The sequence below is a fragment of the Numida meleagris genome, chromosome 7 (genome assembly GCF_002078875.1).
Source record: "Numida meleagris isolate 19003 breed g44 Domestic line chromosome 7, NumMel1.0, whole genome shotgun sequence".
NCBI lineage: Eukaryota > Metazoa > Chordata > Aves > Galliformes > Numididae > Numida > Numida meleagris.
Genome location: NC_034415.1, coordinates 15264369 through 15287051, shown reverse-complemented (window position 1 = coordinate 15287051; position 22683 = coordinate 15264369). Strand labels below are relative to the sequence as shown.

Here is a 22683-nt window from a genome sequence, read left to right as displayed (position 1 = left end):
GGCGAGAATCCGGGGGCTGAGGGAAGCGCTGCAGCGTGCAGCGCTGCTGAGGGGAGCGTGCCGCTCGCGCCCGTCCCGCCCACAGCTCTGCCCGCGCGCCGCTCTGCCCGCAAGGGAGCAGAGGTTCCAGGGCGGCGGGCGGCACCCTCCAGCCCCGCACTGCCCCCCCCACTGTCACGTGCTCCGGGTGCCGCAAAGCAGCGCCGCTTTTGCGACAGGGTGACAGCCAAATGGTGCGACGTCCGCGGCGGCCGCAGGAGCAGCAGCCGCGGCGGCCGAGCGCTGCCAGGGCCGAGCGCCGCAACAGGGCGGGGGAGCGCACGGCGGCACCGCACCGCACCGCGGCCCAGCGCCCGGCGCGACCCCCATGAGCGGTAGGGGTGCGGCGACGGCCCCTCCCGCGTCCCCCTGCCTCAGCGCCGAGCGCTCCCCCCGCCCCCGATGCGCCCTTAGTCCCGGCCCCGGACCCGCCTCCCTCGCTCCCCTCCCCGGCGGCGGCGGCGGCAGCGTCCAGGTGCGGACTTCAAACCCCAGCGCAATGGCGTCCAACGCGGCCGAGAGGGAGATCCTCTTCACCGAGCTGCAGGTAAGCGGCGGGCACCGCCCGAGCCGCGCTCCCCGACGGGGAGGATGCGGCTGCCGCGCCCCGCCGCCCCCTGCCCGCCGCTCGGCGCGCCGCCGGGCGCCCACCCCGCTGGGCCGGGCCGGGGAGGCGGCGGCGGGGCGGAGGAAGCCCGCGCCCACCCCAGGCCTCTTCCCGCCGCGCTCCCCCGAGAGCGGAGGCGCCGCCGCCCGGTCACGGCCCCACCCCGCCGCCGGCCGCGACCCGCTTTTGTCTGCTGGCGGCTCGCTCCCTCCCTCCTTCCCCCGCGGCCCTCCGGCCCGGCCGGGCCCGCGCCGCGCCCCGCGCCCCCCGCCCTCCCGCGGCCCCCAGCCCCCCCCCCCCCCCCGCCCCCCCTCCCCCCTGCCCCCGCCCCCCCGCGCCCCGCGCCCCCCGCCCTCCCGCGGCCCCGCGGCTGCCGAGCGCCCCCCGGCCGCACGCAGCGGAACGCGCTGCCGGTCCCGGGCACGGCCGGGGAGGGGGGGACGTTCCGGGGGCTCTCGCGCAGGTTGGAGCCTGGGGCCGCTCCCCGCAGAACCCCGGAGCGGTTCCTTTGTGCGGGCGTTGAGCTTCGAGCTGGGAGGAGAAAAAAATGGTCCCTAAGCGCTGTTGGTCATACGGCGAGGGTTCTTGTCGCTGCAGAACAAGACCCCCGGATCCGATCGCCGGCTGCTTCCAGCTCCGAGTTGGACCGGCAGTGCCCTGTGCAACTGTTACTTCTTTGCTTGTCAGCTGCAGGCGTAGGCAAAATTCAGGCGCTTCACTGCTGTGCTCTTATCTGTAAATGTCAGCCCAACCTGCTGGCTCTTCCGCTTCCTTGTCTGAAAGAGCGCTTGTTTTCTGGTTTTTGTTTTGTTCTGTCCTCTTCTTTTTTTTTTTTTTTTAAATCTGTGCAAAGTTACGGGTTATTTGAAAAAGAATGCATCTCTGGATTTGTTAGTTGGACAATTAACCAAACTAAGAAGTCCATAAATGGAAAGCATTGAATTTCATGTTTGAATAGAAGTGAGAAAGGCATGCTTAAAAAAGGAAACATGTATTTCATAAACGCTGAGAAATCCTCTGGTAGATTTAAATGTTCGCGCTCTGCTCACTGCAGTAACAAAGGAAAGGAAGGCACAATGGGGACTTAGCGCCCTTCTTGAGACTGCAGCACATGAGATGGCTGAAGGCTAAGAATCCATCCGGAATGCTGAACTTTAATCAGCGGCTCAGAAGTGTCTAGGAAGAATCGCTATGGTAATACAAACTTGATACGATGATATGTACGCTGGTAAACCTGTTTGAAGTGGTGAGCTGTGTGAATAAGTAACTGTGGTAGCGCTACAGGTAAGCTGCATGGGGCAGAGCTTCCGTCGGAGTACTGAGGAGGATTTGGATTCAAGTAGAGGGACTTTGTGTTGGAGGGAGGGATTTCTTGCTTAGGGGTTGTGTTTTTTGTTTTTATTTCTTCTTTTTGGGAAGATGATATTAGCAGTGATGATGGATATTTAATTAAAAAAAAAAAAAAGTGGATCAAATGCTTTGGTTAGACTGTCTCCCACATTATAGGTGGTAACTTCTGTAGCAGTAAGTGTAGTCCTGGTGCCTAACAGAAAGGTCTAAATCCCACTAGAGTTTAAGCTTTGTAAACAGCTAACTTTTAGGTATTTTTTAGAGGAACTTCCACGTCAGGAAGAACCACTTTAAAGGTATTGCTTTGTTTTCAGTGGCATATGCTGGCGAAAATCTCAACATTGTTTTCCCTGTGAGTTAAAGACAAATCACGCTTCATATACCTATGTATAAAAGCTACTTTAGCGGCATGTTCCCAAAGTAAGAGGAAGTACAGTGAAGTGTGAGCTATGCCATTTTACTCGTGTCACATCAGGAGAAAACTTCCTCAAACTAAAGGATGCTGACTTCAGAGTTGTTTATGCTTAATATGGGCTGTTATGTGCATATCGCAATTCTGTATGGAAAGGTACGGAAGTTGTAAAATGCAAGGCTGTGCTAAAAGCTGAGGGCCTCCGCTAAGTGGCTTGATCTAGATTGTGAACTGAGTGAGGTTTAGATGTTTCGATAATGCTCATGAAGACCTACTGAAAGCAGTTAAACAGTGTTAACCCTACGCTTGTTCCTGTCTTCGAATCACAAGTATCAGTCAGTGATTAACATGGCGTATGGCTTATTGATACTGCTCTGCGCTCTGTGTGCTTTTGTTGTGATGGCCCCGAGTGCTCCAGTGTGCTGCATGTGGTTAACTGTGAGGCTGGGATTCATATAGCAAAACTGGCCCCATCCTCATGAATCAATGGGACTCTCCTGGCATAAAAATCAGTAAACTTTCAGAACTGCTGACTAACAGGATGAGAAGTGGGTTTTGGGAAAATAGGAAAAACAAAAGGGCAAAATCACTAACGGCTGCAAAGAAAGTGATAAACCAGATGTGACATATGCACTTGTTTCAGAGTGAACTCCATTTAATTAAACAGGCCTTAGATAGTCTGATTGCACTTCACAATTAGTTTTGTGTGTTTATATATATATATGCACACACATTAGATTTATATATAAATCTCATATAAATTATTTTTTAAAAAAGACATCATATCTGATAGAACTGTTTCTTAAATGCCTCTGCTGGCAAATATCCACTTCTGTCCTACTATTGCTGCAAAGCACTTTTTCCATTCTTGTATATTACTTCAGCATTTCACAGACAGTGGGAACTATCTCTTGCTTCTAAGCAAGTTTTGATGTAAGTTTGATCCAGGCAAAAATGGTACCACTTATTCCTCAGTAGTCACCAAATGCCTAGTAGAGCATAAATTCGGTGGTAACCAAACATCCTTCTCATTTGTTTTGTTTAGTGCGTCACCAGCAAGATTTCCTGCTTGTCAAAGACTGACTGAGAGTTCACATAAAGCCAGCTTACCTTTTTACCTCCTTTTTATCTCCAGTACAGGTTCTTTTGTAGGAGGGGGCAGGAGCTTGGTTAAGAACCTGTATTGCTGATGTTGCCTTCCCTTCCAAAATTCTGCTGTCCTTCTCTGAGCTTGCATCCTTTTAGAACTTTGTCCAGCAGGTAAAGTGGCCTCTCAAGTGCTTGCTTTCAGGCTAATTGCAGAGCCTTTAACCATTTCCTTTTTGCTGGAAGCGGCAAGATAAAATGTTATCTTACAGTGCAGTCGGCTGTTAAAATAAAGCATCCATTAAATAAAAGTTTTTATATTCTATATGAAAAATGCTGTCTTTGCTTTTTCAAAATGACTATTAAAAACTTTTTGAGGTAGTGTGCATTTCTAAACATTTGTGCTTTCTTATAAGTGACGGTAGCTGTCAGCATACTAAATTGATATGGCCTGCCTAATAGAAGTTATTACTCAGGCCACTTAAATGAAGCCATTGTGTATGTAAAGTGACTGTACTTCTAGGTGTTCTCTACCACTTGTTTTCCAAAAATAATATAAATGTTTTCATTTTTAGACTTATACTGTTAATGGTACGGGATTTATTTTAAGGGAAAAAATTATTCATTCAAAATTGTGCTTCCAAAACAATTCCTCTTTAATTAAAAAAGTATATTATTTGTTTTCATTTGCTAAAATTAAATAGTTGATCAAGACAGAGCGCTTTCCATGTAGTAAATATGCATGTAGCAGGTTCACCTGCTTCAAACTGAAGTGTAAAAGGTTTTAGGTTGAAAGAGTTTTTCAAACTCCATCAAAATTATGTATTTCTAAAATTACAAAATGTTTGCAAAAATGTTTCTATGTATGGACTGGTCGGTGTAAAAGGATTTATTTTTTTTCCTCACTGATATCTTGCTTTAATGGACACCCTAGTCAGCTAATGCTCTAAGATGCTGTAGTCAGGAATCTTGGAACTGTGCATTTCATAGTAGAGTCATTTTTAAAAGGCTGTTGCTAACTTTATTTATTTAAAGGAGTGATGAACAATACCATGACTGAAATGCATGTAAAGTGAAGTTTACGCTTAGTTGATGGCATTTCCTGTATAGATTTTACTGTTTGCTTTATTTTTCCATTTTAAATCTGAGACAAGAATACTCAAAATGAATATGATTGAATAATGCTCAGTATTTTGTTAGCTGCGAGAAACAAACGGGACAACTTTGTTTTCTGTATTTCTGTACAGAAAATTTGTATTCTGTTTTTCTGTACATAAAGCGAGGTGCTTGTACTCGCCATGTTGGACCGAGCTACCAGATGCATCTCTGCAAACCTGCATTTCCTTCCTGGCTGCTCTGCTCGCTGCCGGGTGACATTAGGCAGACGCCTTTGCCTTTATTCATTTTGCTTTATTCATCTTTCAGTTTCCTCATCTCTAGAACAGAGGTAACGATGCTTGCTTTTTAAGAGATAAAGAGTACTGGGTATTTATTATTAGCTGTGGTCAAGTGCCTAAGGACACTTTTAAAAAGGTACAAGTAACCTAATTAATTTGTTTTGAACAGCCATTGTAATTAGGCTGGATATTCAGCCGTAAGACTACCTTCAGCTACTGTTCAGCTAGGACGGATTAGCCTCAAATAATTTTTGAATTACTCTTCTTTCTTCTGAACAAGAAATGTCACATTCAGTTGAAATTACCTTAAACCATTCTATTGCAGTTTAGACATGAACATGTTGTGCAGCTGCTTGGACTTCTCAGGTCCCTACAAACGCTTCCAGAACTGGTGAATTTAGGGAATGACTTCAGTTTTTTTCCATTTGTGGATATATATTACTCTTTAAACAGTACTCTGTTCAAAATTTGTACTAGTAAAATATACATCCTGTCCTCAATAGAACATAAACAGTCCTTAAAATACCTTTCGGTAGGTGCATGGGTAGAGCTTTTGGTTTTGTTTTGGTTCGTGGGTTTTTTTCCCCCATCTTCTGAATTCTATCAGTCTGCCTGCTAACATAAGTCCACATCATATATAAGTCCTTGTATACATTTAGCTTAATTTTCTTCATAGGAGCAGAGGTCTTTCTAGGGCCCCGATCTGTTATTTTAACTCAAAATAAATCATTAGTGACAGGTAGTAGAAAAGTATATTTAGCTACTAAGTATACTGTAACTATGCTGGAAGAGTTTTATACACAGTGGATGGTCATTCATCATAATGTAACCTAAAATCTATAGTACGATAACTAGGTAAACATCTTTTGCACTGGGGAGCAGTGGTTTAAGGGCTTAATAATGGGATTAGGACTCTCTTCCTTCAGTGTCTCAGTGCTTTGCTGAATTAGAGGCTCAGACATTACATGGCCTCTACTTAGATTCAGAGTAATGAAGCCTTATGGTGTGCTCTGTGCAGCACAAGGGTCTCTATCTGCTTTTTCTTTTTGCTCTTCACAGAGCTCATTTGTACAAGTGCTGCAAGTTGGTTGCTTGTAGGGTTGTTGTTTGTGTGTTTTTTTTTCTTTCAATTTTATAAATATATATTCAATTATATATTCAAAAATATAAAATATCTTATTTTCTTTGCATGGATCTAGTAAGCGAATGAGTTCAGGAACAGACTGAGCTGAGGTTTCACTCATAAGCTAGTACAAATGCTCTGTAACACAGGCATTTGTATGATATCTGAAGTTTTATTTATTTTGAAAACTAGGTCTGCACTTCCTACCATGAGGAAAACAGCTTCTTTGCCTTCAGTTTTATGTTTTTTCCTCCCCTAAAAGAAATGAAATTTATGTTGTAGGATCCAAAATTTCTGCTACCTTGAGCTTTGATTCAGAAGCACTACATCAACTCAGGGTGCTATTAGTTCCTGTTTGGAAGTGTGTTGGGCATGTCCTTACTATAACCTTACGTCTCATCAGGTTGTTTATTTTGAGTGCATCAGTGTAACTGTGTCACACTGCCATACGTCTATACCATTGCAGGTTACGGCAGTTTCACAGTTCCTGGTCACTTACTATGTTTGACGGCTCACCAGTGATTTGGATTATTTGCATGGCAGTCTGGGCATGCATCCTGTAAAGTAAAGTTCTGCTCTGTGGGTTTTCTCGTGGTACTTTTTGGGATGCTTTCCAGAACTTTCAGGAGTCCTGTGACTGTGTCAGACTAATGCAGTTTTGTGGCCTCCACTGACTGCCAGCACAGCTTCTGGCAGCTGCCATAGGGTGTATGGCTGAGCTCGGTGCTGAGCAGACACCAGTGTGAACAGGATAGCGGGCAGCTGCACAGTTACCTTCCGCCAAATGGATCGGCTCTGCTGGGAGTTGTTCTGCTGCTGTACTATCAGTAACAGAAGAGTCTGAAACCAGGATATTCAGGCCAAGGCATTTATTTGCCTTCGCAAATGGGATGAACTGTCCATTACTGTGGCACGGTAATGGTAATTTGATGATGTTGAAGAATGTGGCCGTAACTTCTATTTTTATTGATACTAGATACAGATGCAGGTATGCTGTTTATCAAAGATACGGCCACTTTGGCTGTAGTTCTGTTTGTTGTACAGTGGTGTACAGAGCAGAGCACTTCTGGAGTGAGCGGATGCACCGTGGTGGCAAAATACGCTCTTGGCGGTGGAGTTTTTTTACTTCTGCTGGGCAGCTGGGGCAGAAAACAGGAATATTAGCATACATAGCTCCACCAGGACAACGGTGTCTATGCTAAAGGCCTTTGTTATACCATTACAGACACTTGTGCTGCTCTAGTACCTAGGAATTCTGGCTCTGGGTTGGGATCGTTTTGCACTGGGCTTTGCTTAACACAGAACAAGTAAGGGTTGCCACAAGAAAGCATGTGATAAAAATAAGTGATGGAAAGGCAGAGAGGAAGAGAAAGCACTGGGATGGGCAGCTCAGCTGTTTGTCTGGGGACATGCTGTAGCAAGGGAATGCTCAAAGGAGGGTTGAAGAAGTGTAGCTTCATAGATGTTAGGCAGAAAATCTCTTCCAAGGACTGAGGGATGTTTGGATACGTGGTATGGGTGGTGGAGAATGGTGACCAGGCTGATCGTGAGTAGGAATAACCTAGAGGTACCAAACAAGCAGTGACTCTTGGGAAGGCCTGGGTTATGGAAGATCAGTGCATGCAGATTTTTTCCTGTTTGGGTGGGGTTTAGTTGTTTTTGTTTGGTTTGCTGTATAGAAAGGTTAACGTGTGGCAGACCCAGAGAGGACTTGCTCTGACCTGTTAAGCAAATCCAGAAAACTGGGTTATGTTGTTGGATTTCTTTGTTTTGCTTTGTTTTTAGGAGGGGGAAACAACAACAAACCTGAATGTGGACAAAGTGAATTAGTTAGCTTTTTCTGTCTCCAAATCTTGTGGGTTTCCATAAGCATTACTTTCCTCACTCTGAATGCGTTGGTTTTTAAATGTCAGAGAACTCCGCATTTGTTCTCCACGTAAATACAAATCAGAGAGCTTGAATTGAAAGCCTGTAGTGTCTGCTTCATGTCTGTAGTGTTACGCACGGTAGTCAGTGCCGAAGCAAACTGATGTTTCTGTTCAGGGTTTCCAAATGTTTGCAGTCCTTCAACATGGTAGAAGGGTTCTGACTTACAAATTGAGTCTGTTAAACAGAAGAACATAGTAACCTGATAATGAAATTAAAAGAACTGGTGGCTTTACTATTTATGTTGAGAAGAATCGGGGGACAGCTTTCTATCAAGTTCCAAGAAAAATCGCACGGATGATATGGGGCTCTGCTAACGTGACAGAAATACTTCAGAGCAGATCAGGTCAGAGAGGAGAACTTCTTATGTGGATTATAAGTCCAGTAAACAACAATAATGTTTTCTCAGTGCTGGGCACTGAATGTGGAGAATGTTGCTCTGCTCTCAGACTGTGATGGCTTTTTTGATATCTTGTTAAAATTAATACTTGGAGTATATAAAGTTCAGCATAGTGTATAATATCATTATGAAATTTGTGTATATATTACAAGGATTCCTTTTTTTTTTTTTGTAACTTTTGAGGGAAGTTGGTGGTTGAAAGCAGCAGAAAAAAGTTTGCTGTCTTTTTTTTTTTTTTTGTCTCATTTTTGTTTTTAAGTCCTAAACACAAATTGCTTAATTAAGCAAGAAAGGATTTTAGGGCTTAGTGTGTCACTGGTGCTATAGTTTGCCTTTAAACTTAGGAACTCTTTATATTTGAAAACTATAAAAAGGTATATTCAGTTTGTTCTGTTGTTGTAGATGACAAAGATACCAGGCAGATCTGTGACAAATTTAGGATGGAAAAGTTCTGCTTGTTCATTGTTCTCGCTGCACGCTGTAACTGGAAGTCTTGCCCATGCAGACTTAATCGTGTCAGACTTCCTCAGCTGGTGCTGCTGCTAAAAGCAGTTCCAAGCCATGTTGTGTTGCTTTACACTTGCACAAACAGCTATACTGTGAACAGATTTTGTTGATAGTTTTGTTTGAATGTTTGTGGGGAGTTTTTGTGGGTTTTTTTCCCTAAATTAGTTTCCAACCTGATCAGTTTCACAGTCCGACTCACTGTGTGGCCATATAAAGGTTTGTACTGGCATATGTCGGGGAATAGTCTGGGGTAGGAACAAGCTGTTAGGAGAGGCTAGCACTGCTGGTCCTTTAGGGTTGCTTTTGTGTGTGTGACGCTGGTTTGTGTAGTAAAACATTCATCAGATTACAGGCTGAGATTTACTGTGTATGTGATTTTTGCTAGAGACTGTGAAGAGAGTCCAATTGTGCTGCAGATGAATATACAGATAATAAACGATATGCTCTGTCTGTGGCATTTCTTTTCTAGCTTTGCATTCCTCAAGTAGAAGGTCTCGTGGTATCCTGCATGTGACTATAAGAACGTGCTTGTATGCGAAAGCCTTGAAAATGGAATTGGTTTGGACATTATGCATGGATGGAAGATGTAGTTACATTTACTTTGATGACAAAGATTGAGAATAGCATTAAGGTTTTGTAGCAGTGTGCAAGGTGTGTGTGGGGATATCACCACAACTTTATTTACTTGCCTTCAGAAGTTCATGTTAGAGCTTTTGCATGCTCACAGCAAAAGAGCAGCTCCAAAAAAATTGAGTCGTCTTGTTATTTCTGTAACTAAGTGGAAAAAAAAAAAAAAAGCAAGTATTCAATTGAAACAGACAGAATCAAATTTAGAGTGAAAAAAACTTACTGTGCAAATAATATAATGTTACTGTCCATAAAGAAAATGAAGTGTGTGAGGTATTGGTATATTTCAGTTATTGAATAGTTCAATGACAATGAGCCATTTGAATATTTAGTAGGGGAAAAAGATAAGATGAATGTTTGCAATAACAGAATAGCTCTTAATGATGATATCAGCATCAATTAAAGCTCTAATTAGAGGACTTTGATGCTGTACACTGGAGGTTTAGCCAAATTTAGGGAAGGAAAGGCCTGAAAATATGGTGCACAAATAACAAATTATAGGTAACAATGTAATTAATTTTTTTCAAAATTATCAATTCTTTTTCCTTTTCTTTGTATACATTGACAGAGTTTGGTGTGTTTTTTCATCATAACCCAGCTGTGCCATTAGGATTATGGACATAATTTTTTAATTTGTGCTGCAGGGATGAGTGTTATCTTCCAAATAAACAAAAGGAGGGGTTTGGGTGATTCTAGGTGCTCCAAAGTACTTCTGCTGCCAACTGGCTTATCTGTGTACTCTGGGCAAGAACCTTCCTGCCAGCTCACAGTTAAATGGAAAAAAAACGTTTCTGTTCTTCTGCCTACCTTTCTTATTTCTTTGTCACAGTAGGAGAACGATAGCCCCATTGTGGTAGATTTATGACTCAAACTGTTTGTCATATTATTGGAGGTGTGACTGAAATTACTCTTCCATCATTGTTATGCGTATTATCTTCTCACTTGGATTTTTAAGTAACATAAATCCAAAAACCTCCAAAACACGTCTTGAGAATTTAAGAGAAATCTGAGCTGTGTGGCCTGTCATTTTTTAAAAGCACAGTGTGTAAAACCGTCCATTGCTTTTCTGCTTCAAATGTTTATTTATATGGAAGACTTTACAAAACAATTAACTGGAACGCATTTTAGAAGAATGTTCTCCATGCAGATAGATCTGCATGTGACATGCCAGGATTATTTCTTCCCTACTTCTCAAACTGTGTAGGCTAACGTTTTAAGGGAGATAATGACAAAGAAGTGTCAGTTTTTCTTAAAAACAAAAGACAAAAGTACATCATCGTTTGTGACGATGGCTCCTGCTGACAGCCTCTTTGGAGAACATGAGTAACTATGTGGGCTTAATGGCATGGGGAGAAGGAATACAGTGAACGAGATTCTAGCGAAAGGTTATAGGAGATGGAGTCACGCTGAAGGCAAGGTTTCAAAGGCTTGTGTTGAAAGTACCAAAATAAATGTACTGCGGATCTACAGAACACTTGAAAATCAGCAAGGCCTTTTTGTAGGGCATGTTCTAAACTTAGTGGCAGCAGTAGAAAAGTAAAAGTACTGTAAATCGTACATGCCTGACTACTAGTGTAGCATTCTTGAACTGCTGCCCATTTAGGACTCTGCAATCTCCTTTAATGGAAGCGTGTTTTCTTCAATATTTGAGCTTGTTTATTGCTTATAAATAAGCTCATCTGAAGCTGGTGTTTGAGGCTGAGAATAACTGTGTTACAAATTATCGTTTGCAAATTACCATATCTGTATAATTAGAGATCCTCAGGAAGATAGTTTAAATTCTGTTCTTGAAACTTAACTCATTATATAATGACATATTTTTTAAGTTGCTAGCATTTTTTTCTTAAGTTTCTCCTCTCCTGAAGAGCTGGAAATATGAAACTTGGTTAAAGGGTGTCTGGTTTAAGTTTCAAAATACTTTACTTTAGCGTTGAGATTTTTTAATTCTCGTTCTCTACTTCCTTGCTCGTACCAGTTAGCCTGAGTCAAAGTCAATATTCGTCAGCTGTGAGAAAAATAATCAGTTCTAAGTTTCTTACATGCAGAAGGACAAGGAGTGCTGATCTGCTGTAGGGTATTGTTCAGTATCATCTTCTGTTTCTCAGGTTAGCAGCCGGCACTAATATTAAAATGTTCTTTGTGAAGTGTTTCTTCTTGATGGGAGTAGCTCAGTGACATGGTCAGGGCAGCAGCTGCAACACACGTGGGAATTGGTTTCTTTGACTCCCATTTGATTCTTGAACCAGATGACCTTGGGTATGAAAGGAAGACAAGGGAGAGACGAGTTCTGTAAGTGGTCTCACATTTTTGTAACTCTTTCTTTTCTGTAATAGAATCTTATGGACTTTTAAGTAATACAGTATTTGTCACAGCACTTGTCTGCCTTCCTGTTCATTGCACTTACCTGAATGAATTTAGTGACAGTTTCAAGTTTTTGCAGCTGTTCAAGTAAGCACACTTTAAACTGATCTACTGGCATCTACGTTCCGAATTTATTCACATGCATATTCTGAACTATTTTGTTTTGCATTTTCATCCAGCACAAAGTAGTATCTTCAGACTTCCATCACTATTTTTTGTCTTGCATTTTCCTAATGATATGTATTGAAAATGTCAGATGTTCTGATTATTTTTATGAAATTTTCCATTGTTAAAAATTAAGCTGTCTACTGTCCCAAAGTATTTAAGTGTTTCTTTACTGCAATGAGTATACTTGAATCTTCATACATAGTCAAGTACATCTACTAGAAGTTTCCACAAATTGGGCTTGCAGCAACAATAAGCATTTCAGTGGCATATCTGCAAACAATTCCTCTTCCTCCCTTATGGTTGGCAGAAAGGGAAGGGGGCTGCTGTGGTGCTGTTCAGAAAATGGAGAGGACCTGTGTCTGAGCAGAAGCACTGTCTGTATCCCGGGATATTTTTATAATGCCAGTTTCTTACATCCTCTCAAGGTTAAACAGTGGGAAAGATGGGTAAGAAACCAGTAATTCTCAGAGAGGTTAGGGAAGTGTACAGCTGAAAGGATGCTAGCCTGAGCTAAGCACAGTATCTTATTTTGGAAGATATAGACAAATTGAATCCAAAATTTATTCTTGTGTAGTTTTAATTTCGTTATTGGGGCTGATTTTTATTTTTCCCTTGTGACTTAGCATCTTGTCATCTTTATTAGAATGCTTGAGGGAGCCTCAGTGGCCACGCTCACCCTTCTCTTTCAAATACAGCTGGAAAATACAACCTCCTGAAACTGTGTATTGAGTCAGAACATGCTGCTCTTTGTGATCTAGTAGAAGTCATGCTCCTGCTGCTTTTTCAGTCAAAAGTTAGTTTGTATTTTTGTCTGCTAAAGACAATGTGGTTTAGATTAGATAGCTCATTATAGACAAACTCAAAGCAGATACTCATGGGAACGCAACAGGTTAAACTCCAACCCGAAATAGCTTCTGACTGTAGCAATTTCTTTCTTTAGCTTGAAGGACTTCTTCTTGAAGGTATTGCTGAATGTCATACCTTGAGTATATTTTTGTAGCTCTTGGTTATTAGTAAGCAGAATGTTCCACCACTGTTTAACAAATCTTACCGGCTACCATTTGGACTGCTAACTGAGTGTGTTCTCAGAAGCATTTTAGTGAGCAGTCTGAACTGGAATGGAGCAGAAAACTTTGAGACTTGAAGAAAAATGTCATCAAAAGTTATGAGCACGTCAAAATTTGTTGCATTGGAATATTGGCAAGAAATATTCTTAGGACATTTTTTTTTTCCCAATTTTAAAGATGCGTGAAAACTACTATGTAGATATGCCTTGTAAAATAGAGTGGGGCTTTAATATTAAAAAGTGGATGAATTTAGAGTGAAGAGATCTTAAATATCACGTGACTGGAGACTTGAACATGATTGATGCTGGAAATCACATAACACGTATGTATAATATCATACAGTCTGAAAAAGGAAAGGCATTCAAGTCACCAGCAAGAATGCCTTGTTGTGGGCTTTCTGAATATGTCACAGTGTAAAAAGCAACATGTATTTCCCATAATTCAGTGCATTTATAAGGTGAATTTTTTTTTTTGCCGTTATTCTGTAAACTTAGTTTTGTAGCATATCCAGTAAGATTTTTTTCTTTATAGGCACATGTATACATGATGAGTATAAAAGCTGTTGCTTTACACTGCCTTACTATTTGGTTAGAGGTGCATTAGTTATTTGGAAACTAATGCTTCCTGTTTTCATTTCAGCTGCTATTGAGAGTGTGCTGGTAACAGCTAGATGGAAGAGTCCTACACAAGGGTGTATGCAAAATGGAGAACAGCTTGCCTGGGAGATGATTTGGATTACTGTGCTGTAGGTCAGTAGGGGATCAGGGCTCCTAAAAACTACAGAAAATGCAGAAAGCTTAAAAAAACAAAAACCTTAAGCAGATTTGTATTTTGAAATGTGAACGTATTAAGACGTTCTGTAGTCCACGTAATCAGTAAGTGAAATCACCTGCCTCTTTCTCATTGCTTTTGCACATGAAGCAGCTGTCAGAAAATTTTCTTCTTGCTTTTGTTTGTAGGTTAAGACAGGCTTTGGGTTCTTTGTGACTTCTGTAATACCCAGGGAATTCTTAAATAGAAAATGGACATGAGGAGCTAGTGGGAACTTTGATACCGTATTTCAAAGGTCAGAGAAAGAAAGGATTACAGAAACTATTCAAATGTATCACAGCATACATGAGTGATGCTCTGTAGAAGTCTCAAACAAATGGGGATGTGAAGTAATGCTTCTATAAATAGCTGAGTGTTCATCCATAAACTTCTACTGGAAAGGCATGGAATGAGATGCCTGCATCTCTGCAGATGGAATTCTGGGTGTGGCAGTACTTACCCTGATACTGAGAAGTGATGAAAAGTGTTTGTTTTTTTTTTTTCTTTTTCCCACTGGCCACCTGTAAAGATAAGGAAGGGGGTTAAGGAGGTCTTCCTTTTACTGCTGGAGGTTAAAACAAGAACAACTTTTTCCACTGTTTGGAGTGGAGAGTGTGAACGTTTTCCTGACTAACTTCAGATATAGCAGCCCAAACTACTGTGAAAGAGTTCTCAATCCTAGAGTATAAAGGTGATTCCTTTGTATAAATACAAGCATGCATCCCTTTCCTGTTTTAAAATAAATAAATAAATAAAATCTTTAAATTCATCTCCCAACTAAGGAACTCACAAGCTATGGTGAGAGCACTGTTAAACAGTCCTAGAAAGCAACAAAAAAATCTGGTTCTTTTACCGGGATCGAGTATTTGGCCGCTTGGCCTTTTGCCTCATAAAACAGATGTTAGTATTATCTCTGATATGTATTGCTGCATTTATAATGTACAAAATAGTTGGCTGCTAAACATGATGGCTCAATTAGAGTGGAATGTAGACTCTCAGCTCTTCCATTAGTTTTGTAATGGCTAAAAATAGCTCCGCTAAAATATAATGAAGTTAAATGGACTAACGCAGTGGTTGTCTGTGCTCAGAGTTGGAATTGCCAGAAACAGAAGGATCTTTTTCCAGGCATAATTATCCACCCCAGAAACAAGGATTTTGATACATAGATTGTTTTGTTGTGCTCTTTGAGTGAAATAAAGTATTGGGTGGTTTGTTTGTTTCTGTTTTGTTGTTGGTTTTTACCATTGTCCTGACGTTTCTATATTACCGAGAAATTCCTGTTTACTGGCTGAGGATTCCTTGTACATCATTTCAATGACTTGCATTTTCGAACCTGCACAGTCAGTACTGAGAAGTCCCAAATTGCACTGACTTATTTTACAGTAAGGGTTTATAGCATTCTTCTCCTACAGTTTACTGGGAATATGTTAACATTTCAGGTACCGCAGCCTACCAATTGTGGTAATAGCTGATACTGTAATTTGTAGATGGGCAGAATGGTCAGTCTATGAATTATCTGAGGCAGATAATAATACATTCTAATTAAATAATAGTAGCTATTATCTAATTCACTTTTACCATAATGCAGGAAAACCACTTCACAAATGGGAGTGGACCTGCTTGTCATTAAGTGCTGATAACTTGGGTTTGTATTCTTTGGGTGTTAGACTGCACTGGTGCGATATTTCTGCTTAGCGATTAAAATGTCGCAAGTAGGAATTTAAGCATGTATGTTTATTTTAATGTTGACATTACAGCCATTGAAACTGGATAGTTGCAATGGTAACTGCATTATGGTAAGCATATTTTCTTGCATTCACGGCCAATAAACTATACAACCTCTGTACAGTATACATTGTATTTGAGGAGTTACCCAAGTCATAAGGCACAGCTGGGACTCAGGTCTATCTGCTGACCTTTTTACCTTTGAAAACATCTTCCACCAAGCAAAATATCATATCCTGTAGCTTGGATGGACTTGTAGCTTGGAAAAATATCATATCCTGGAGATTGGACTATTTTCTCCAGCATCTTGAGCAGTAAGTGTAACGTTATTCTGCTCTGAGGGTTAGACAAAATCAGATAAGTATTTCATATGAAAAATCAACAGAAATATTTATATTGGAGTGAAGTAAAACAGATTTATACTAACTTTCCTTAGCAGCAGGAGTGCTTCACCTTAGGTGTTTACTTCAACAGATACCTGCTTATTTGGGGAAGGGGGGAAGTGGTCATAGTTTCTGGACAGATTACTAGCTTCTGTATTCCATTTAGTTAGGGGTAAATTCTCCATACAGCATCCGCATGAACTTAGTTTTATCTCAAATAGTTCTGTATCATATTAATACGTATTTGTCTGCAAGCATTTCAGAGCAGTAAAACAACTGCTGGCACCAGACTTGAGCTTCATCTAACTACAGGGAAATCAATCAAGCCAAACTGAGACAAGCCTGGTGATAAGAATTTCTCTCAAATAATATTTTTTTCATCTCTAACAGTTATTCAGTATGTGTGTTAGTTTTTGAAAGAAATAAGATACCATAAATACCCTTACGTAGTGTTTGTTTGGCAAGAATATTGAAATACACTCTTTATTTTAGAAGTACATATTGTATATATTCCATAAATAATTTTAGGCTATTAAGATGAAGTTCTTATGTTTACATGATATAGAAAATTACAGATGTTCCATGATGAAAACAATAACTCCATGTTTATCTGAAAATGGTTTTAAAAAAACTCACTAAACTCCTTTCAATGCTTATTTTTACTAGCAGTTTAAAATGAAAAATAATTAACCATTCAGTAAATAATTTTTGCTTTATATTGAAAGAACTGGTTTGTGTTTTGGAATTTAATAGAGCTTCTACTGCTGTCTGTGGTCTGGTTGAAACCATATTTATTATTTTAAATGGCGTTTTCTTCTGAGTATGTGTTCTTCTTCTTTGTCTTGTTACACTGACTCAGTTACGGTAACACCACTGATCCCATCAATATTTCACATGCACATAAAATTGAGAATCTGAATTATAACTGGGACAGCAAGGTCTCATAAAAGAATGGAGAAACGATGTTACTGCAGGCTTAATTTCGTATCCTGGTCTTCTTCCTGGTCACATGTAATAAAAGTTAAGACAGCAGGCCGTGGTCATCGTATGGGAAGTTTGTACTGTCTCTTTGGAATGTACATAGGTGGGGTTTGTTTGTGTTGCGCTGGGCTCTGCTACAATTTGTTGGTTGGGAGTAGGAGCTGCATGTTACTTGTAGAAATTGGGGAACAGTTGAAGTGCCCATATCCAGTCGTGGTTCTTGGATAGCGCAGCCATCTGCTGACCTCAGATCCAGGTGCTCCTTGCTCGTGCTGTGCTGGAGCCTTCCTCAAGTCCTCACTGTCATAAGAGAGGCAATCGTGGGGATTTTCTTCTTGTGCCCTATTTCTTGCAAGCCTCTTTGAAGGTCCTTCTCCTAGCTTAACAATGTCAGGAGCTGCTACAGTGAGAAGCAGCTGAAGGCAACCTTTCTTAAAACATTTTCTTTCCCTTCCATGAGAAGCAAACTCTGTTCTCTATGTGACTTGCTATAGTTACTGCACAGTACTGCCACAGCTCTGGTTCTGTCCTGCAGCCTGGGTTGGTAATGAACTTCTTGGGTTAGTGACCTTCAGCCTAATCAGGGACTGTTTGTGGATGCAAGCCTAGGTGGGAGTGAGGAACCCGACACAGCCTGTCACTGAATGTTTAGTTTTGCTTTACTTGTGGAGGCTTCTTTTAACACAAAAGGGAAGGAAAAGATACCGCTTCAGAAGGTAGCTCTGGGGGCAACAGTAGTTGTTTTCAGTCTTCCCAGTGCAGTGTTCACAGCATGCATGTTGGCCATCCCTGTTTTAAGGAGCACTTCTTTGTACTTACTGCATCTCTTATTGGCACTGCCAGGCACTTGTTGCTTGCGCACAGGAATTGGACCCCATTTAATGAGGGTCCTACTTGAATTTATCCATGTATAATGCAGTGCACCACAGTTATTTGTACCTTAAGCAGCCTCTTGCTATAAAGAAGAGAGCTGTGACTTGGATTAAATTTAAATCCTTATTTGTAATGTGTTAGCACAGCAAACGAATGCCAAAATCTATTAAGCCTTCAAGGTTTTTTTGTTCTTGACGTTGGGTGAGTGCTGAGATCTTGACCACAATCACATTTGCTTCTGGGCAGGAGGAAATAGTCAGTGTAGTTCCAGTAATCCGGACAGACTGTCACATCTGGTTTTATGAATGACTTCGGGGATGGGGGGAAGGAAAGTTTGCAATTGATTAACATTGTTCTTAAAATCAAAGACTGCTGTAGTTTCAGGAGTTGCTATAGCGGGCTTCTGGGACCTCGGCAGTTACCTCAGAAGAACAAATTTATTTATTCTGTCCCTTAAAACATTATACAGAAGACTATAATAATGGACCTAGTAGTTCCAAATCTGTATTTCCAGCTCCTCAAAAGGAAATTAAAAATGGACACTTAGTCTTTCTGGATTATGGTAACTGTATTATATATGAGTAACAGGCAAACATTTTTGGCTGTATTTGTCAAACAGGTTTTCTTATGTTTCAGTGAACTGTACTAGATGTAAAATGGTTTCCACAATTAAAGAGCATATAAAAAATGAATAGTAATACATTTAGGAAAAATGTACATGGTTTTACAGTGAATTTTTTTTTCCGGAAGGCAGGTTAACTGCAAGACACTGGGAAACATACACGATATTGTGCCTAACTACTCAGCAGGTGCTAAGTGTGCTGTCGTTTAAGGCCCCACTTACATTTCTGTAAGAATTCCTAGCAGAATTCAGCAACCTGAATTCTTATCCAGTATTCTCGAAGATGAATCCAGTGGATGAACCAGTGCAGCTGTACTGTGCTGTTAGAAGCAAGTCTTCGGCAGTTATTAATGCCCAGGATTTTAAGGTTATCTTTTTCTTCTAAGAGGTGGCAATTTGAGGATCTCATTTTAAATTGGAGGTTGTTCCGTTTATACAACTGAAGCAGATTCTCTGATATATTCACCATCACAATAATCTCTTCTGTTCAGCATTATCAAGTTTCATCGTTCAGCAGTTTTGATGCTTCATTCTTAAACCGGAGCTTGGTTGGTAAATTCAGTGTGTTGAGGCACCTGCCTCATCAATTCTTTGGTTCAGAATTGACCTGAAAAAAAGTGCAGGGCCTTGATGGATTTTTATAAACAACATTGCTGGTGTCTTATACCATATCAGCCAGAACAGACTCTATTACTAAAAGACAGTCTCAGCCCACCACCCAGTATTTTCAGCATCTACTTAAAATGTTTCCCAGGAGTACAGAAATTGAAAGCTAGAATCTTGAATTCATCTGTGCAAATAGATAGCCTTTGAGCCCACAGTCAAAGTGAGGTTGAGTCACTAGGCAGTAGGACAGCTAAATATGTGGTTCTCTCTCTCTAAGCAGTATTATCTAATTTGTGGTCCTCGATGGTTTATTGCATTAAACATAGTTTGTTTCATTACATGCTGAAATGTTTCCAAAATCTCCAGTCTGGCTAACAAATGTGTATTTTCCCATTGCAAAGAAGTATTCATCACTGCCTGTAATTGCCTTCCTTACAGCCTTGCAGCAGGTTGTTGGGGCAGCAGAAGGTGCCTGCTGCCCCTTACTGTGTGCAGAGAGGTGGGTCCTGGGCACAATGGTGTGTTGGAGGGACAGACATCAAAACATAAGGAAAAAATGGGGAAGAGAATATCTTTTAAAGAATATTCAGCTCTAATAAGAGGCTTTTGTAATATCTTAAATCAGGTACCATCAAAAAAGCTGGAATCTCCTGTGTTTAAAATCATTTCTCAGTTTAAAAGGGTTTGGACTTGGGGAGATGCCTTTCTTAAAAAACCTTAATGCTCTTACTCAAGTATTAGAAGTTGTGTCCAGTGGTGTCTATCTTGGCATCGTCTCTGTTTTGAAGCAGAGCACCGCAGAGGCCGCTCATCTGTCTGACATGAGGTCCTGTCTCCAGCCGTCATTGCGTTTCAGCAGCAAAACGTGTCAGAGCACGAGCAGAGCAGCTTCCCTTGCAGAACACCCTCCTGCTCTGTTTTCACAGCAGTCTTCAGTGTCTCTGAGTGCATGCTTTCCTCCTTTGAAAACTGTTTCACAGTGACTTTTGTGCCACGCGAGGTGTAGATAGCCAGGTGACATGACGCTTTTTGTTCATACATAGCATTAACTCTGGACGACAAGAGACAGAGTAATGCCTGTGGGTTTGTTTGGGGTTTTCTTGTAGTAGCTCTTAAGAGTTTATGCTCACTTCTAGCATAGCAGGCTTTGTGAACTTTGCATGAAACACTGCACCTTTAGGCATTGGTAGCCATTTGGTGGTCTTGTCTGTATATAAGTATACTACATAAATAAGCAATATTATATTTATGGATGTATAAGTACTTAATTATTTATAAAATAGCTATTTGGTAACAACATAGAAATGCATAGGCAATGTAACCAGCTACCAGTGGTAGCATCCACACAGTTGATGTCTTAGAAGCAGCTTAAAGAAGGACTGTATCTTGAAACTCCAACTCTAGGGACAGAGGTTGTGCTGAGACTGCTCTGAGAACTTGACCTTAGTTACTGGAGTCTGAAATGCAAGTCACTAATCATCATGAGAGGGCTCCAAAAACCTGTTCATTGAAGAACATAACACCCTTGAGCAGGTGAGATGTTGGGTTAGTGGAGGGATGAAAAACCTGGGCTGTAACAAAATATCTTATTGCTAAATAGATAAACAACTAACTGAAGTCTCTTCAGGAAACCCTAGTCTAGAATATTTTTGAATTATTTATATTCTAATTACATTGTTCTGTTTGAGAAGTATACATTCTTGGCATATTCGTAGCATACTTTAGATGCTAGTATGGAAAAAAAAATTGTTTTCTTTTACATTTACCTTTCTTCCTGTGAACTTTAAAAAGTGGAATATCGTGCTTTGAAGGAGGTGAGATGACACATTTATTCCTAGAATTCTTGCAGAGTGAGTACAAGCTCTCATGACTTAAAAATACACTTTTTACACTTATTTACAAACAGTGTTTGGATCTTCGTTTTTAAAGGCTAAATCATAGTGTTCTAATCCCTAAAGTTTTATCTGTTAAGGCGAACAGGGAGATCAGAGATAGTAATCTAATTTGGGTATGCTCGTTACTTAAACACGAGCAAAATGGCTTACAGTTGCTATGAATTTTTATTCAGTTTCGGTTGTTTCTCAACATGGACTGCTCAGCACGTGATTGTTGGTTTCCTTTGTGCTGGCTGTGAACATTTGTACTAGTTGCTTGCTCATCACTATTGATTATTCTTAAGGAAAAAAATGTTGATTCTTTTTATATGCCTTTATATGGAAGCAATGTCGTGTATCTCCCAGTACAACTATTAATAGCCTCTCTACATATGCATAATAAATAATTTATTTTAATCTGCACTAACAGAAATGTACTTGCAGGAATTACAAGTGCTGTTTAAATATAAATTTGCATCATTTTTCCCCTTGCATGACTCACTCAGTTTGTCATTTCTAACTTGTTTGTTTGTTATCTCTTTCACAAACAGCCAAATCTTGTGGCAAAGTGATGATTCCAGCTACTTTTAATAGTTAAGAATCTTTCAATTACTACCTCTTCATATTAAAGGTGATAGCTATGAGTAGAAAAGTTTTAATAGCAGGAGTGTAAAGATGGATTAGTAAAGTTTTTAAACCGTTCTTTAGGAGGTTGGATCTTACTTCTACAAGGTATTGTCAGGCGAGTGTGTGCAGATTGAAATATTTTGACTGGCTTTATCTGTTGACACACATGGCCCAGGCAGAACCTGCTGGTACTCATCTCTCCAAAAGTACATAACACAGAACTGCAGAGGATTCCTTATTCTTGTTGGTCATAGAAGTAGAACCTTGGAGCTTTCCCCCTTGTTTTATTTTTTGTTAGTTAATTTATCATAACTTGAAGTGACTGAAGATGTTCATATGTTGATACAAATTCAGAATGGTAACTTTTATTTCACAGTCATTCATTCTGAAAAAGGGGTTTGTGTCTGAAGTCTGAGTCAGTAAAAGCCAAGTGGATGTAGAGTATAATCTAGAGATTGTGTGTTCTGGGACCTCACTGAGATTTATTAGCCTGATGCTGTTCTTTCTGAACTCCTTCCCAATTGTCGGTGTTTGCAGCAGCAAATAACAATGACAATGAATTCATACTCAAAATGTTAAATTTTTGATCATGCCTTCATATTACTCCCTGTCTACCCATATATCTAGATAATTTTGTTATCGTGGTTAGGAAAGCATCACAAAGGGGTTTTTTTGTACTTTTTTAATGAATGTATAGAAGTTAATGAGAGTTAATAATTGTTAGACTTTAGCCTTATTTCCTATTTTAATTTGGCCTATTAAAACACACAAATCTAGAAAATTATAAATGTGAGTCATTAGTTCTGAGGCATATAAATGCTAGGCAGGCAGCCATGACAAATCCAGAAGTATTTAAATCTCTTGCTGATAAAAATAGGCACAGTAAAAATGTCAATAAATTTAAAATTAACCTCCTGTAAAATGTAACCCCAGTTAACGTGCAATGTCTTGTAAGATTGTTGCTTTAGGGCAGCATGTAAGTTAGTACATGGTCTTAAAAAGTGAGTAAGTATTTAACATACAAAGGCCAAAAGCCTAGTCACTTCAATTTGCGGCATATGTTGTCAAGAAACCATGTCTTCTGGTAGTTACATTGATGTTTTTCTTTCTAG

General features: G+C 40.4%; 1 protein-coding gene and 1 long non-coding RNA gene across 3 annotated transcripts in view; one reads left to right on the top strand and one right to left on the bottom strand.

The window, feature by feature from the left end:
- Nucleotides 275-22683, top strand: part of PKN2 (protein kinase N2) — a 53769-nt gene continuing 31360 nt past the window's right edge. Inside the window, exon 1 of the mRNA XM_021404103.1 lies at nucleotides 275-586. Within this exon, the coding sequence (XP_021259778.1) occupies nucleotides 368-586 (219 nt within the window). The 5' untranslated portion in view covers nucleotides 275-367. The remainder of the gene's footprint in view (nucleotides 587-22683) is intronic.
- On the bottom strand, nucleotides 8597-22677 carry LOC110402257. Of its 2 annotated transcripts, none has more exons than XR_002441007.1 (3): nucleotides 14341-22677; nucleotides 11514-11725; nucleotides 8597-9621 (listed from the first exon to the last, which is right to left on the bottom strand). It is a non-coding gene; the product is annotated as an uncharacterized LOC110402257 (long non-coding RNA). The 2 variants fall into 2 exon arrangements; XR_002441006.1 differs by lacking the exon at nucleotides 8597-9621 and having other exon boundaries at nucleotides 9628-11725; nucleotides 14341-19071; nucleotides 19801-22677.